The following is a 17,823-nucleotide window of genomic DNA, read 5'->3' as shown; positions in this document are numbered from 1 at the left end:
TTTTTTTTTTTTTTTTTTTTTTTTTTTTTGAGACGGAGTCTGGCTCTGTAGCCCAGGCTAGAGTGCAGTGGCCGGATCTCAGCTCACTGCAAGCTCCGCCTCCCGGGTTCACGCCATTCTCCGGCCTCAGCCTCCCGAGTAGCTGGGGCTACAGGCGCCCGCCACCTCGCCCGGCTAGTTTTTTGTATTTCTTAGTAGAGACGGGGTTTCACCGTGTTAGCCAGGATGGTCTCGATCTCCTGACCTCGTGATCCACCCGTCTCGGCCTCCCAAAGTACTGGGATTACAGGCTTGAGCCACCGCGCCCGGCCCGTACATAGGAATTTTAATGTGATCAACCTGTAAAGTAATAAATTTGTAGATTATCATAGCACTCAAAACTTACAGTTAATTTATTTTGTGGGAAAAATACAAATTCATCCTAAAGAAGCATTTTGTATAGTATGTATAAGACCAATACATAAATGACTACAATTGAAATATCTATGTGGTTTAATCTGCTATTCAAGGTAACAATCACCTGAAAAGCCAATAAAATGCCAATTACTGAGTTCTCAAGGCCCAGAAAACCTGTATTTTAACAGCCATGTTTTGAGAAACATTGGGCTCTAATCACCCACAGTAGTAGCGAACATTTTCAGTAGAGGTTAACTTCATTGTCAGCCAACAGTAACTAAACCAATGTTAAGGATAGCTGAGAGTGAAATTTTGAAGGTAGACAGCTCTTTAAAACCTGATTGAAAGTAGACAGCAACTTGAAAACCTGATTGAAGAGGGAATTAAAGAGGCTGGTCCCCACCCTGAGGCTTTGACTGTGATATCTCCCTCTACCTGGAAGGTTCCAGCTCAGCCAAGTGTCTTACCTCCTTTAAGCCTATTGCCTAGCCGAGTTATTATGGACGAAATAAGAATTATTGAATAAAATGATCTGTCTGTTTACTTAAGTGTGATAAAAGTTGGCTAGAGTGTGATAGAGAAAGGGCAGTCCTGGTTCTTGTTAGGATGCATTAGAGAGCAAGCAATGCGAATGAGGTGCTGTTGGGCTCTCTCTCCTAACTTATGTCGGTCAGACACCCCTTGTGCCTTGCTGTTAGGCCCCTCATTTCATAATCACTGATGCTTAACATTTTGGAAAGTTTTAACCACTCTTAAGACCTTTGACCTTCACAGTGTCCCTGTGACAGGTTAAGTGTCAGGGGAGGGATTACAAAATAGGGTAAGGAAGGGTGCTTGAGACCACGAGCAGCCACCAGGAAAGGGTGGGGACCGGAGGTGGTGACAGAGACTCAAATTAAGCACAGCTGCTGGACATCTCCCCGGGAGGCCAGAGGCATTCCTGAACTCTGAAGATTGGTGCACTGTTACTAACTGTGATTTTACCATCCTGGTCCTAACAGTGGGTAGCTTTAAGAAAAATGGTTTCCTCCCTTCTTTCCTTCGTCCCTCTTTTTTGGTGAGGGGGGTGGCAATTGCCCACTTGCAACATAATATGTGCTCTCTGTGGCATTTTCACCTGGGCTGTGGGATGGGGGTGGGAGATCACAGTGTCAGGGGAGTATGTGTGGTTTAGAAAAAAATCCCCAGCCAGTGATTCTCATTCCTTATCCTAGAGAATAGATGCTTTAGGAGTTAAAGGATTCAGGCAGAACTGGTGGTAAATTGTGAAAGGTGTGAAAGGTGCTCAGTGAACATTTACTGACTCTTTGCTGACTTGATGCATAGTACAGGACATAAAAGACTTAGCCAAGAAGTCAGTACATTGTAGGCACTCAGTAAGGTTGAGACATGATCAGTGGTTATGATAATCATAATGAATTATCTCTATGTTACTCAGTTTTATCATAAAGCTAATGGGTATAGAACTTTTGACTTATCCTAGAATGATATTGGTCTGTATCAGACTGACCTGTAAAATAAGGGAATACCTGGATTGCTGGACAACTTGAAAACCTGATTGAAGAGGGAATTAAGAAGGCTGGTCCCCACCCTGAGGCTTTGGCTCTGATATCGCCCTCTACCTGGAAGGTTCCAGCTCAGCCAAGTGTCTTACCTCCTTTAAGCCTTTACTCAGATCTCCTTTTCTCTATGAAGTCTGATACTCCTCAAGACTCTCTCATAGCTGGTACTTCCTCATCTTTTTGTCTTGCTCTCCTTTTTCTTTTTTCATAACATGTATGTTCTGATTATCTAATTATTAATTAGTTAATGTGGACTAATTCTTTGTAGACAGGGATCTTTCTTCTTTACTTATCTATTCCCTCATCCCTGGAACAGTGCCTGGCACATAGTAGAAGTACAGAAAAGTTTGGTGAATGAATGAATGCTTTTCTATAGAAAGTTTAGTGGCAGTAGTAAACAATATTAGTCACTCAATACCAATTCTGGATAAATATTGAATTAAATATTCCTGAATGAAAGTTAAGATTTTTTTTTTTCTATTAGCCTTCACTGTAGTGATGTCTTTTAAATTAAGTTATTGCATATAGTATGGATTCAGAGTTCGAAGACATGGGATTATAATGTCTAAACTCCTGAGTGGTTTTCTGGGACAAGTTACTAAACCACTCTGTGCTTTAGTTTCCTCTGTAAACAACCTCACGAATCTGTGCTGCGGATTAAGTGAATTGATGCACTTCAACCCTTAGAACAGGGCGGAGACTTGTAGCAGGAGCTCAATTAATAAATCCAGTTTATTAAAAAATTATGATATTTTTATTTTGCAATTATATGATATACTGATTTTGAAAAAAGAAATGTAAATTTAAATGGTTTAGCTAATTTTAAGGAAGAAAGTCACAGATAAATGAAAACTTGGGCATTTTCCATATTCCTGTTGTTACTACAATAACACACCTAGAATTTTATAATAATGGTAAACTCCAAATATTGAGTTTATTATGGAACCTCTTATGTTCTAAAGTCAATTTTAAAACAGAGTTTTTAAAACAATTTTAAAGAGTTTGGGAGTTTCGCACAAGCCTTTTATTTCTTATTTCTTATAGATCCCCATATTAAGGTTTCTGGAAAGAAAGAAGATGTTAAAGAAGCCAAGGAAATGATCATGTCTGTCTTAGACACAAAAGTAAGTGAATGTTAAGGACACTCAGATGTCAGAACCTTGTCTCTGCAAGGGCTACTTCATGCCGTTATGAAAGAACCATTTGGAGAAGAAAAACCAGGAGAAAGTAATGGTGGGTTTTAAGATAAGCACATGTGATTCTACAGTGGATGTAAAGTTCTGTTTAATATTTGAATAGGTTCTCTCATGCTGGGTAATTGAACTATACATACACACACACACAACTATATATACCTATATCTACATACATATGTATGTATTGTGTATGTATGTGTATATATGTACACGTGTACATCTTCAGAAATAGAAATTGGCCCTGATTAATATGGAGTAAGTAATAAGGATTGTAGGAATTAGATTATTTGCTTTTATGATGTCAGTAGAATACCAAAATGATCTTCTATATAGCTCTGTCAGGTTGGATGTGTATAATGGCATGAAATTTGATGCTTTCTGTTTTGTGATCACGTGCTGTCTCTCTCTCTCTCTCTCTCTCTCTCTGTCTCTAATTATATGTATAGAGAGATAACAGGGAAATTTAAATATGTAAAAATTTATACTCATTTGTGAGAATTTATTTTCTTTAACAAACACATCTAAATCACTTATTGTATACCAGGTACTTATTGTATACCAGGCACTTTGCTAAGTACTTTACATTTTGCACATATTAATTTGTTTGATCCTCGTAACTGACTCAGCATAAAGGTATTAAGTGATTTGTTCAGGACCCTAGAGCCAGTTAAGTGGAGAGGTGGGATTCAAATCCAGGCTGTCTCATTCTTAACCACTTTGTCTTGCCACCTGGCATTTCATTAGAATCATCTCTGATCGCTTTTGTTTTCATTCTTTCTTTCTGTTCTTTGTTGGTTTTCTTCAAAATGGTTTTTAAAAAATTACTCCCCTGATAATTATTGAATAGTTTAGAATTTTCTTCAGGAAAAGGGGATTTTTGTGTGTGTGTTTTAAAGTTTAAACTGAAAGAACTAAACTTAAAAGTTGAAATATATTTAATGGGTGTAAATTTAAAATTTAAGAATTCACAAGGTTAAAATTATTTTTAACATTTTGATATTTTGATTTTACTTTGTAAAGACTGAGAAATTTCAGTAGCAGTCTTCTAAATGAGAAAGGATTTTATGTCAGTCTTTATGATTTTACAGCACTAAATTCCCCAAATTAAATATAGTCCAATATGACCACAGCATTTTTATTTATTATGTCTTAGAAGTTTCCATTTTGCTTTAATGTAACTAATGTACTTTGAATTTCTTTATTTAAGCCATTTTGTGGCCAGTTATCTGCCCTTTGTGTTCTCTTTCTCCCTTCTTTCTACCAGTAAGAGTAATAGATCTACTTTGTAAAGTTCAATATATAGTAATATAGGAGTTGTGAAAGCAGTGATTGTAAAAACTTCCTTATTCACAGTTTTGAGGTTTATTATTTCTAGTTTTGTATCATCTTAGTTATACAGTCCCACTAGCATGCATATCTTCAATCTTGTAATTGTGTTTTCATCTGCTTTTAGTTATTTGGATTAAATGTTTCATGAGTAATGTCTTTAAAGACAGACTGAGTAATTTATCTGTTAACTGTAGCTGACTTTATTTAAAGACTTCTTTCCCAAAAAATTATCTTGGTAAAAAATAAATTTTTCTATTTCTTCTGACAAATCTGTCTTAAAATGAGAATTTTTTTTTCTTATAATCAGAGAATAGCAAGAGAACATTTATAGATTAAGATGATCTTATTAAGAAATTCATAAAATTTCCCACTGACTCACTTTTTGCTAATACCATTCCCTTGAGGGAAAGGCATTTAGGATGTCATTCTTTCCTTTTTCATACATCAAGTAATAATACATTATTTTCACATAGAGCAATCGAGTCACTTTGAAGATGGATGTTTCACACACAGAACATTCACATGTAATCGGCAAAGGTGGCAACAATATTAAAAAAGTGATGGAAGAAACTGGATGCCATATCCACTTTCCAGATTCCAACAGGAATAACCAAGCAGAAAAAAGCAACCAGGTGGTTTGTCTTTTCACGTGAACTTTTATGGGATAAATTACAGCCTTAATTTTCAGTTTGCCTATCTTTTTTTGTGAGAGGTGAGACAAAAAAAAAAAAAATCACATAGATGACATATAGTGTAGATTGTACAACTTGCTGCAAGGGATTGAAGGTGCTTTGCTTTTTTGAGGAGATGAGTTGTAGATGGGCCCTAAACTCTTGATCTTGAAATCATTGATAAAAAATAGGGGAAAATGTAATGACCACAAAACAGAACCTTAAAGAAAGGCTGAGAGAGCATATCGTTTAGGACCTGGAAGCTTGCCTAGTCCAGAAACCTATCCATTGCCTGGTTCTGTCTACAGAGACCTAGAAGTAGGTACCTCCATGGCACACCAGATCACCTTCTGAGGAGCAGTGCATTCATTAGTGCCTGACTTCTTACATTGCCTTAATTATGTCTCTCTAGTTTATACACATTTGTGCTAGTTCTTCTGTTTGGCAGCCAATGGAACTCACCTGTCCTCATGCAAGCAGTTTCAGTACTCGAAGAACAGATAGTATTATTTGTGACATTTGGAAGTATTCTGTCTTATAAACTAGTCACAATACTAGCAACTGTCACCCACAAAGATGAATAAGTAGTCTTTTCTCTACAGGGACTAATGGTGACAGTGGGATGTGTGTGTAAGGGACGAGACAGAAAGCTATAGTAAAAAGCAAAGACAATATTCAGAATATTTAAAAACTGGTATGGCATGACCATTGGCCCTAAGAGCGGTGTCCTGGAGCCCCTGTACCCCCCACTGCAATGCCAAGACTGACAACTTGAGTCAGTGGGTCATGGGAAGGCCCAGGAGATTTCAGAAGAAATCTCCAGGTAGATGTTGGAGCAAAGATTATGTACCATCTGGTTTGGAAGAAGTTCACTATTTTCAGAACCTAGTATAGCTCTGTCATTGAATATTGATATGTATCTGGTATGCAAAGAGCTTAAACACAAGGGAGAAAATGCAGTGAACAAGAGTAATTATAAAGAGGGCAGGATGATCTCCTGGGGGTGTGGGGCTTTCAGTAAGTCCAGTGGGTGAAATAGATCAGTTGACACAGATTACCTGAGGATCTCGTTAAAATGCAAATTCTGATTAAGCAGGTCTGGATGGGGGCCTGAGATCCTTTATTTTTAACAAGTTTCTGGATAATACCTCTGTATTTGTCCCTGGATGACACTTTTAGTAGCAAGCATATCGATTATCTGGAAAAGCAGATGTGAGTTTGATTAAAACAAATCTAACTCTGTATTTTCCTCCTTTTATAGGTATCTATAGCGGGACAACCAGCAGGAGTAGAATCTGCCCGAGTGAGAATTCGGGTAACTATTTATTACTTTAACATTGTAAATTGATGTCAGCAACATTTGCATTATAAGGCATTAAAAATATAATAATTGATCATTTTATAACCAAATCATGTTCAATCAGTAGGAAATAGTGGCAAAAGTTATTTTAATATCTATCTTAGCATTCATTATTTAAATGTTTGTTGTATATGTTCAAAAAGTGAGTTTCTATGTTATTTATAAACTTTTTTCATTGAAAATGTTTCTCAGAGATGTTCTGGATTTTATCTGACTCAGTTTTTCTAGCTTTTATTCAATGACCATAAAGAGGCCTAAGGAAAAAATGTCACAGGCAATGTGAGTTACAAACTCTCAGGTTTCACAAAAGGCTCCTATCATTTAAAAACACTTGTAGGCCAGTTGTGGTGGCTCACACCTGTAATCACAGCACTTTAGGAGGCCAAGGCAGGAGGATCACTTGAGGCCAGGAGTTCGTGACCAGCCTGGACAATATAGCAAGACCCCTTCTGTCTCTACAAAACATTTTTAAAAATTAGCCAGATACAGTGGCACATGCCTGTAGTCCCACTATTCAGGAAGCCAAGGTGAGAGGATCACTTGAGCCTAGGAGGTTGAGGCAGTAGTAAGCTGGGATGACACCACTGCACTCCAGCCTGGGTGACAGAACAAGACTCTGACTCAAAAAAAAGGAAAAAAAAAAACTTTATATAATGTAGCTAAACTTAATATCTATAAGGGCAGTTTATGTTTTAAAATCCATCTTCAGAAAGAATCAATGAATGATACACATGTCTGAATGTCTAATGCTTTAACTCTCTGCTTTGGATTCTCATCATTTCATTTTAGGAGCTGCTTCCTTTGGTGCTGATGTTTGAGCTACCAATTGCTGGAATTCTTCAACCAGTTCCTGATCCTAATTCCCCCTCTATTCAGCATATATCACAAACGTACAATATTTCAGTATCATTTAAACAGCGTTCCCGAATATATGGTGCTACTGTCATAGTACGAGGGTCTCAGAATAACACTAGTGCTGTGAAGGTAAATTATTCAGATAATTCTGCACATCCTGTCTGTACAAATTATATGGGTTTTACTTTTAAAGAATATTAGACTAATTTGATTTCTAGAATTTTCCTTCATTCTACATTTTGGTTTGCAGAATATGCTGTATTTTTCCATAGCTGTTAGAAATGCAATAGAATCTTTACCTCTATATGGGTAGTTAATGTATAGGATGATTTCCTTCCCACCCTTTTCTCTTAGGAAGGAACTGCCATGCTTTTAGAACATCTTGCTGGGAGCTTAGCATCAGCTATTCCTGTGAGCACACAACTAGATATTGCAGCTCAACATCATCTCTTTATGATGGGTCGAAATGGGAGCAACATCAAACATATCATGCAGAGAACAGGTGCTCAGATCCACTTTCCTGATCCCAGTAATCCACAAAAGAAATCCACCGTCTACCTCCAGGGCACTATTGAGTCTGTCTGTCTTGCAAGGCAATATCTCATGGTAAGGTTACTGAAATAAGTGTTACAATGTTTTTAAACCTCTTTGGATACAGTGCATGTTTTTGCACCCACTGTACTAATGTGATATTTAGGAAAGCGCTTTGGAAGCCTCCTCAAATAAGGAAGTTTCTTGCTAAAAGGAAATAAACTAGAAGAATAAGGTTCATAGTGCTTCAACAGGTTCAATTTCATTGCATATGTAATTTTATTTCAGTGTTTTCTTTTTAACTTAGACTAAACACGAAAGACATTATAGTGAGATAATTGACTGCATTTTGTGGCAAAGATGGAAGGTGACTGTTTTCATCTGACCTGTAATATTAGTGTGCAGTTTGTATTTGGAGAAAAAAAAAAAAAAGTCCTCTGTTTAAACAGAAAAGTAAAAATACTATTTAAATTTCACCATCAAAGACAAATTTTTTCAGCCCAAAACATTTATATATTTCATAAATCTTTGATACAGTTAAAAAATACTATTTAAGCCACAAATTGGAGTGTCACTTATTGAAGGAAGAAAAGCCAAGTTATATGTTATAATTCAATACTACTTTACTACTTCTAATTTATAATTGCAGTATTTCTATCCTTCCCATATTTGTTTAAAACCCCTTGACTGGGTGTGGCGCCTCATGCCTGTAATCCCAGCACTTTGGGAGGCCAAGGTGAGCAGATCACTTGAGGTCAAAATCGAGACCAGCCTGGCCAACACAGTACCCTGTTTCTATTAAAAATATAAAAATTAGCTGATATAGTGATGGACGCCTGTAATCCCAGTTACTCAGGAGGCTGAGGCAGGAGAATCGCCTGAACCCAGAAAGCAGAGGTTGCAGTAGGCCCGGATGGCACCACTGCACTCCAGCCTAGGCAACAGAGGGAGACTCCATTTCAAAAACGAAATAAATGAAAAATGAAATGAGATGAAATGAAATATCCCAGTGTATGGATTGATCATATAGTAACAAAATGGATGGACATGATGCTGGGCTCACAAATATTTGTATTAAAAACACCATTGTATTCTCTCATTCAGTGCTTGACCTTTAGTGGCATTTGAATCAGTAAGCTTCAGGTGTGACATTTAGTATTATTAACTTGCAGAGTTTATTTTTGAGAAACTTTCAGAAAATCTAAGTTTTTATTGTTGAGTCCATTCCTCTGACAGATGAGAACTTGTTGGAATCATTAATAAGATTGTAATCCATGATTTTAAGAAATTTGTTGTGAATGATTTTTTTTAGCCAACCTTATTTTCTCAGGTTATTTTTAATACACTGTACTACAAGTCAGATTTATATTTATATCCCAGAATTGTTGTAATTAATCTTCATTTTTTTCTGCTTTACAAGTTCTTTCGATGTTATTTTTTTAGTTCAGTGAAATTTTTCAAATATTCTCTATGGTTATTAATCCACATTTACACTTTGACCATACCTGCCAAAAATAATGACACATATTATGGCACAACATTGAAATAACTGAGGGAGAAATTAAAAGGCTTTAACCCATACTTTAAATACCATCACCATGTTGTATAGCACTATTCTTATAAAAATCACTTTCTGGCCGGGCACGGTGGTTTACACCTGTAATCCCAACCCTTTGGGAGGCTGAGGCAGGCGGATCACAATGTCGGGGGTTCGAGGCCACCCTGGCCGATATGGTGAAACCACGTCTCTACTAAAAATACACACAAAAATTAGCTGGGCCTGGTAGTGAAGGCCTGTAATCCCAGCTACTCGAGAGGCTGAGATAGGAGAATTGCTTGAACCCCGGAGGCTGAGGTTGCAGTGAGCCGAGATCGCGCCACTGCACTCCAGCCTGGGCGACAGAGCAAGAGTCCATTAAAAAAAAAAAAAATCACTTTCTTCCACAGGAGAAATGGAGCATAGTATTTTATTTCTTTTTCTTTTTTTATTTTAGGCAGGGTCTCACTCGGTTGCTCAGGCTGGAGTGTAGTAGTGTGTTCTCAGCTCACTGCAATCTCTGCCTCCTGGGTTGAAGTGATTCTCATGCCTCAGCCTCCGGAGTAACTGAGATTACAGTTGTGTGCTACCATGCCCAGCTAATTTTTGTAATATTAGTAGAGGTGAGGTTTCACTCTGTTGGCCAGCCTGATCTCGAACTCTTGGCCTCAAGTGATCCACCCACCTAAGCCTCCCAAAGTGCTGAGATTATAGGCATGAGCCACGGTTCCCAGCTTAGTAATTCATTTTAATCCTAGTATGCTTAGTGGTAACCTCTCCTGATACACATTTACAAATTCCAGCACCCAGTGGGCTAACACTGGAAATTCTGTGCATCAGAGAAAGTATATTACATTGTTCCTGGACTCAGTAGATCAGAGGCTGTATAAAGAGCATTAGAGAAAAGAAAAATCTAAAAAATGAGATAGTTAAAAGAAGGGACAATACTAACAATTTACTCCAGGAAGGAGTGAAGGTTTAAGCTGCATTAGGTTAAGTAGGATTTATATTGGTGAAGATGCCTTTGATGAGTTAAGACGGGTCCTCAATCCCTGGGACACGGACCAGACCAATGCTGGTCAGTGGTCTGTTAGGAACTAGACCACACAGCAGGAGGTGAGCAAGGGAAGCTTCATGTGTGTTAACAGGGGCTTCCCATCGCTCACATGACCGCCAGAGCTCCACCTCCTGTGAGATTAGCAGTGGCATGAGATTCTCATGGGGCATGAACTGTATCGTGAACCATGCATGCAAGAGATTTAGGTTGCATGCCCCTTAGGAGAATCTAATGCCTGATGATCTGTCACTGTCTCCCATCACCTCCAGATGGGACCGTCTAGTTGCAGGAAAACAAGCTCAGGGCCCCCACTGATTTTATGTTATGGTGAGTTGTATAATTATTTAATTATATGTTACAATGTAATAATAATAGAAATAAAGTGCCAAATAAATGTAATGTGCTTGAATCATCTGAAACCATCCCCCCTTCCCTCCCCCTCCCCTGGTCCATGAAAAAATTGTCTTCCATGAAACCGGTCTGCAGTACCAAAAAGGTTGGGGACCCCTGAGTTAAGATACCAAAGTACAAGATCCTCTTAAAGGATTATTGAGAGGCTGGCCTAACCTGGAGGAAGGGGAAGACATACAGACAAAGACCTGTGGTTGGACAAGCAAGTCTGGGCTAAAATATGGAACTCTTTAAATGCTTGATCATGTTTAGTTTTCATTCAAAATATAATCAAAAGCTACCACTGGAAGTCATTGAGCAAAGCAAAGATTAGTACCCTTGATATAGTTGAGAATCTAGTTTCTAGTGTAACTAACAAAACTGAAGTTAGAGAAGAAAGGAATTTTCCAAGGTGCACAGTGGATAAAAATAATCTGGGGCCAAAAACAGAAACTTAAAACATATAATTTTGTCATCCAAAAATGATTTTCTCCCCCTCAACGTTAATGCCACACCTGTCTTCCAAGCTATGTGAACTTACATAATTTAACTTTAATACTTCAGTTTAGTCTTTAAATCTGTAAAATATTGCGTTATTTGCAAGCATATTAAATTATCAGGTGTTTTAGTGATTAAATTTTTACCTCCTAAACATTCTATTGTGACATTTTCTAGGGTTGTCTTCCTCTTGTGTTGATGTTTGATATGAAGGAAGAAATTGAAGTAGATCCACAGTTCATTGCGCAGTTGATGGAACAGCTTGATGTCTTCATCAGTATTAAACCAAAGCCCAAACAGCCAAGCAAGGTTGGTTCAGAGTCTAGACCCAGAGAATTATGTATCATATCATATGCTGTATAGTTTTATTTTGCATACAAATATGTATTTGCACATACTTGAAACTATATACAGGTTGAATATCCCCAATCCAGAATGCTCCAGAAGCTGAATCTTTTTGAGCGCTGACATGACAGTCAAAGGAAATGTTCATTGGAGCATTTAAGATTTTGGACCTTAATATTAGGGATGCCCAACCAGTGCAGATATTCCTAAATCCCCCAAAACCCCAAATCTAAAACACTTCTGGTCCCAAGCATTTCAGATAAGGGATACTCAACTTATATATGTCATTATATATTTAGTTATCTAATATAAATTTGTGACAGTATTCATTATAGATCATCATTTTCTTTATATACGTGTTGGTTTTTGGAGTCCATTTAGAGTAACCATTATTTTTCCATATTTAAATGAGAAGGAAAGAACATTTGTTCTTAATTTGGAATCTGGTAACTTGAGGCTTTACTAAGTTACCCGAGAGTTGATAAGACTACTTACATGTTGTGTGTGTATGTGTGTGTGTGTGTGTGTGTTTGTGTACATACCCAGTGTAATTCAGAAATTGTTTAGACTACTTACTATATGCCATCTCCTGCTCAACCTGGAGAGTTAAAGAAGAGGTGCCTGTGTTTTTTTGTAAATACTTTAAGGACTGAACTGTCTCAAGTTCAGCGTTCTTGGAACCTCTCCTCAGAGTTTTGTAAAATTTCAGTAACTACATGTAGAGTAAAAATTTAATGGAATAACCTTTTTTTTTTTTTTTTTTTTTTTTTGAGACAGGGTCTCACTTCTTTGCCCAGGCTAGAGTACAGTGGTACAATCATGGCTTACTGCAGCCTCGACTTCCTGGGCTCAGGTGGTTCTCCCACCTCAGCCTCCCAAGTAGCTGGGACTACAGGCATGTGCCACCACACCCAGCTAGTTTTGTATTTTTTGTAGAAATGGGGTTTGGCCATGTTTCCCAGGCTGGTCTTGAACTCTTGAGCTCAAGCAATCCAGCCACCACGGCCCCCCAAAGTGCTGGGATTACAGGTGTGAGTCACTGTGCCCAGCCCAGAATAAATCTTTTATTAAGTGCTAGTAAAAATGAGGAAGGATGAATATTTCTACATTAGAATTGTTGTTTAAACTAGCACAGCCACTTTGAAGAGCAATTTCTGATCATCTCATTATTCTAAAATATTGATTCCCCTACCTGCAGCAGTTCTACTTCTGATTATACTCTCTGAAAACAGGAGTCAACACGAGAATGGTGTTGAGTAAAAAAAGTATGTTGTATCATAGTATGTACTTAATGGCAGCATTTTTGTGTATATGTATGTCTATACAGTTTTAAGTACAAAGCATTGTCTAGAAGGATGCACACAAAAATCATGATGAGTTGCCTTTGGGGCAATAGAAAGGAAAATGGAATAAAGTAAACAAGGGAAATGTTCTCTTTATTTAACAAAAATCAGAAACAAGAAAATAACACTAAAATTCTGAAACTATAAATCTTATATGTATAGAATGGTGTATATATAATAAGTACTTTATATAATTTGGCATGTGTAAATAATGTGGTAATCGCTGTCCAACTGAAGAAAAATGATCTTGCCTTCTCCAAAAGAAAACTTTAAAGGAAAAGATAGCATTGATTCTAAGTGAACTTGATATAGTGAGTTTAAAGTTAGGGAACGGGACGTTAATTTTATGTATCGTGAAGCTTCATGTGTGACTAATTTGAGTTGACCAGAGTCACTGTAGATCCCAGGACTAAAAGATAAAGATAGGAGAGACATTACAGAGCTTGTGCATATTAAGATGGACAGGCAGAAGAATTCCAGGAGTTCAGTAAGAAATTAGCAGAAGTCAGAGAAAAATAGATTGTAAATGAGAACTCCAAAGCCTTGCAGCATCCCAGGGCCTTTTAATTATGCCCAAATGGCCCCCATTCTAACTCTGCTTTAACTACTTTCTCAGCCACGATTTTTGTTTTGTTTTTTGGTCCATTGAGGGCTTTCCCCTTTGAGTTCACATTTCAGATTTTCTAGATGAGTCCATTGAGGAAGAAAAATGATTTATTATTTAGAAATTTTACCATAAGCTTTGCCATAGATATGTCACCAATGAGGAATAGTCATACTTCAAGGTCTATTAGCTAACTAGTAGACCGCAAATGTCAAACATAAGTGATGATGATTATGCAGTTTATATGTGGTCACAAGTTTGATTTGGTATGTAACGACAAGATGCAAGGGGAAAGCCTTAGTGTAAAGGTGAGAGGCTATAAAAAGGGAACCCAAGTTCCCATCCTCTTGCTGCCCCTTCACAGCGATGCCATGACCTTGGCTAAGTCCCTTAACTTCACTGAATATGAATAATGATTCCCATTCTATGAGGTTTTGCTGAGAATGGGAACATATATGCAGCTACTGTCAGCTCCTGGAACCCAGAACATGCCCAATAAATGGTAACTAATAATTTAGGGTTTTACCAGAAGGATTAAACTTAAGCACTAAGTGGTTAGGATTTGCAGATGATTTAAAAGCAGCATTGATATGTCCCCTGAGTGGAATTCTTATTAGCGTATTCATTTTCCACCTCCCTCCCCTCCCCCATTCATTGTAGACTACTTGCATGTCACTTTTTTTTTCCCCCATTATGTGTTTCCATAGTCTGTGATTGTGAAAAGTGTTGAGCGAAATGCCTTAAATATGTATGAAGCAAGGAAATGTCTCCTCGGACTTGAAAGCAGTGGGGTTACCATAGCAACCAGTCCATCCCCAGCATCCTGCCCTGCCGGCCTGGCATGTCCCAGCCTGGATATCTTAGCTTCAGCAGGCCTTGGACTCACTGGACTAGGTATACAATTTATTATTACAGCACGTCTCAGTCACTGGGGAAATGCTTATCTGGTTCCCTTTCTTTCTACCATTTGGGTCTACATTTAAAGGCTATTTTTTTTTCCTTCGGACTCAAAGATCAGGTGAAAAGCCATACAGCCTGAATCAATCTATTTTGGGGTTTCTTAGTCTCTGTGGATTTATTACCCAGATTCTTCCCATGTTTGCATAAATAATCAAGGTCTGACTATTTTATTTTCAGTGGCTGTGATGGTTCTAAATTAAGAATGCCATTGAGATTGAAGTAAGCATGCTGACTGTAATTTATGTTTGTTCTCTCTTGCATTTGCAATATTGCCGTCAGTCCCTAGAGATAAAGATTATCCAGTTTGCTTTTTAAAAAGTAATTGCAAATCTGTGTGAGGGGTGGGGAGAGGGGTGAAAATAAGCAGAACCTGTATCTCCAGTGGTTAGACCTGCCTTACCCAGACACAAAGGAAATCTAGTCTGAGGTCAGACCTGTATTTCTGTCTAACGTGAGGAATAGAAAATAGAAGAATGAACAAACATCATCATCTCAGAGCTTTAGTTAAGAAAGTAGAATGAGCTGCTTAATAGTCATGGTGATATTTACGTCCTCATCTGTGGACTGCTATTTTGTAGGCTGAAGTTAGTTGCTGTATTACAGTTTTGCTAGATTCCCTTCTTTCTTGCACATTTCTCAGTTGCATTTGTTTTCCTTAATCAGTACTCCTAGCAAATCACCCTGGGGCATTCAGTGTTGATTTGAGACAAAAAAGAATACTCTCAGCTGTCTTTAACATTTTTTTTTCTAATAGCTATTCTTGCTTTTAACTTTTAAGAAATTTAATACTCTTATATGATTGATTTTCCAAGTAGCCCTGCCTAGACATCATTAAAGAAAGATTTTTTTTTTTTTTATCTTGGCCCCTAATCTACCAAAGTTGTTCCTTCCACTGGGACCTGAACAGACATAATAACATAGCAATGACTGTGAGTCAGGAAATGCCAATTAGGTAACTTAGCAGGAACCGAGTTCATCTTGCACTAGAGAGAAAACAAGTGAGCAAAGATTCAGTAACTGAGTTTTTAAAATGTTTTCATTATTATACCTATCCTGTTATACTTTATGCTTTATATGTATTCCTGGAAACTTGTATACAAATCCACATTTCATTCCAGAACATATTTTAAATGCCTAAAGGAAAATTTCATTATTTAAATCAAGCATTGACTCCTTACAACAACAAAAAAACCAGCATTTTTTTCTGAGACAATTTTCATCATTGAGATGGGGCCCAGAGAATTCATGTATATGTTTTGAGATACATTTAGGAACTGTTCTGATAGCCTACCCTATCTGTAACGGGGACAAATAGGAAATCTATCCTACCACAGGAAAGCATTCCCTAGTTGCTGCTACATGTGAGTAGTTTGAAAAGGGTTTGTAAGCGGATGACAAATGAGTTATGCAGAAGAATGAAAATGAGCCTCCACTTGAGCAGAATTTTGTTCATCCTGGGTAGCTGACATGAATGCAAAGCACCTGGTAATGTTCAGTGACCCTAACTGCCATCCTGGTCTGGGCACACCTATCTTCCATTTTCTGATAGCAACTGTTTGTGGATAAGCTGCTTCCTCTCTTGGAGCTCTATGATGCAAAATTCATGTGAATATTTGAAAGAAAATCTGTCATCCATATTTTGTATTTAGAAAATATCAGATTATATTATTGTGCATTACTAATGGCAATATTCATGCCATGTCTATTTTAAAATCTTAAATTTATGTGAATTGACTTTATATATTCATTTATTACAGGTCTTTTGGGACCCACCACCTTATCTCTGAACACTTCAACAACCCCAAACTCACTCTTGAATGCTCTTAATAGCTCAGTCAGTCCTTTGCAAAGTCCAAGTTCTGGTACACCTAGCCCCACATTATGGGCCCCCCCACTTGCTAATACTTCAAGTGCCACAGGTCAGTATCATTTAAGTATATTCCAAGGTGTGTATTCTTAGGTGTTACCAGTCTTTTAAATAAAATTTACTAATGACTCAGTTTTCTTAGGGCAAAATTAGAGTTCAAAGCACACTCCATTGAAACGGAAATTCCCTGATACGTCAATTAGTTAAAATGAAGCGCAGCAAAGCAGTTTGAGTTTTTCATACAAGTGAAATACCATCTTCAGATGTGATAAGCAGACCTGGTAGTTAGGTTCTAGTTGGAGTAACTTGCTGGTAGTCATGGACATCTGTACAATGAGAGGGTTGGATAAGACATTCTCTATGGTGTTGTCCCATTTTAACACTCTTTTGTGTTTTTACAGTAAATAGTACCTCTGTTTACGGAGGTGTCAAAATTGAATTCTTTCCTGAACTTGCAGCAACAAAAAATGATGTTTTTATTGTTAATAAAAATAATAGTTGAATCTGAGTTTCTTCCTAATATCTGTCATCATAAAATGTTGTTGTAGGTTTTTCTGCTATACCACACCTTATGATTCCATCTACTGCCCAAGCCACATTAACTAATATTTTGTTGTCTGGAGTGCCCACCTATGGGCACACGGCTCCATCTCCCCCTCCTGGCTTGACTCCTGTTGATGTCCATATCAACAGTATGCAGACCGAAGGCAAAAAAATCTCTGCTGCTTTAAATGGACATGCACAGGTAATGGCTTTCTGCTAGAATGTGTGTGTGATCTCTGCTGTTTGTAAGAGATAAACCCCTGGTAAAGTTAAAACATGTTTAAACTTTCGCCTAAAATGAGTTTTATTTATTGTTTGCAACTTTTATTTTAGGTTTGGGGACACATATGCAGGTTTGTTACATGGGGAAATTGCATATTTAACCCACCTTGAGTTAGTTTTTATATATGGTGAAAGGGAGGGGTCTGGTTTCATTCTTCTGTATATGGCTAGCCAGTTTTCCCAGCGCCAGTTATTGAACATGGATTCCTTTCCCTATTGCTTGTTATTGCCAACTTTATTGAAGATCAGATGGTTGTAGGTGTGCAACTTTATTTCTGGATTCTCCATTCTGTTCCCTTGGTCTATATGTCAATTTTTTTTTATGCCAGTACTATGCTGTTTGGTTTCTGTAGCCTCGTAGTATAGTTTGAATGGGTAGTGTGATGCCTCTAGCTTTATTCTTTTTGCTTAAGATTGCTTTGGCTATTTGGGCTCTTCTTTGGTTCCATATGAGTTTTAGAATAGTTTTTTCTATTTCTGGGAAAAATGATGTTTGT

The 17,823-nt window shown here is 37.6% G+C and overlaps 1 protein-coding gene across 2 annotated transcripts in view; it reads left to right on the top strand.

Moving 5' to 3' along the window:
* Nucleotides 1-17,823, top strand: part of BICC1 (BicC family RNA binding protein 1) — a 333,570-nt gene that overhangs the window by 284,073 nt on the left and 31,674 nt on the right. For both annotated transcript variants that reach the window (XM_025397700.1, XM_025397701.1), the window contains exons 4-12: nucleotides 3,003-3,082; nucleotides 4,957-5,115; nucleotides 6,416-6,469; nucleotides 7,304-7,498; nucleotides 7,724-7,975; nucleotides 11,560-11,691; nucleotides 14,382-14,568; nucleotides 16,392-16,553; nucleotides 17,050-17,246. In XM_025397700.1, the coding sequence (XP_025253485.1) occupies nucleotides 3,003-3,082; nucleotides 4,957-5,115; nucleotides 6,416-6,469; nucleotides 7,304-7,498; nucleotides 7,724-7,975; nucleotides 11,560-11,691; nucleotides 14,382-14,568; nucleotides 16,392-16,553; nucleotides 17,050-17,246 (1,418 nt within the window). The remainder of the gene's footprint in view (nucleotides 1-3,002; nucleotides 3,083-4,956; nucleotides 5,116-6,415; nucleotides 6,470-7,303; nucleotides 7,499-7,723; nucleotides 7,976-11,559; nucleotides 11,692-14,381; nucleotides 14,569-16,391; nucleotides 16,554-17,049; nucleotides 17,247-17,823) is intronic.

This window comes from Theropithecus gelada, chromosome 9, assembly GCF_003255815.1.
Source record: "Theropithecus gelada isolate Dixy chromosome 9, Tgel_1.0, whole genome shotgun sequence".
NCBI classification, from domain to species: Eukaryota; Metazoa; Chordata; class Mammalia; order Primates; family Cercopithecidae; genus Theropithecus; species Theropithecus gelada.
The sequence above is the reverse complement of the archived record's forward strand: the minus strand, read 5'-3'. Positions and strand labels throughout refer to the sequence as shown.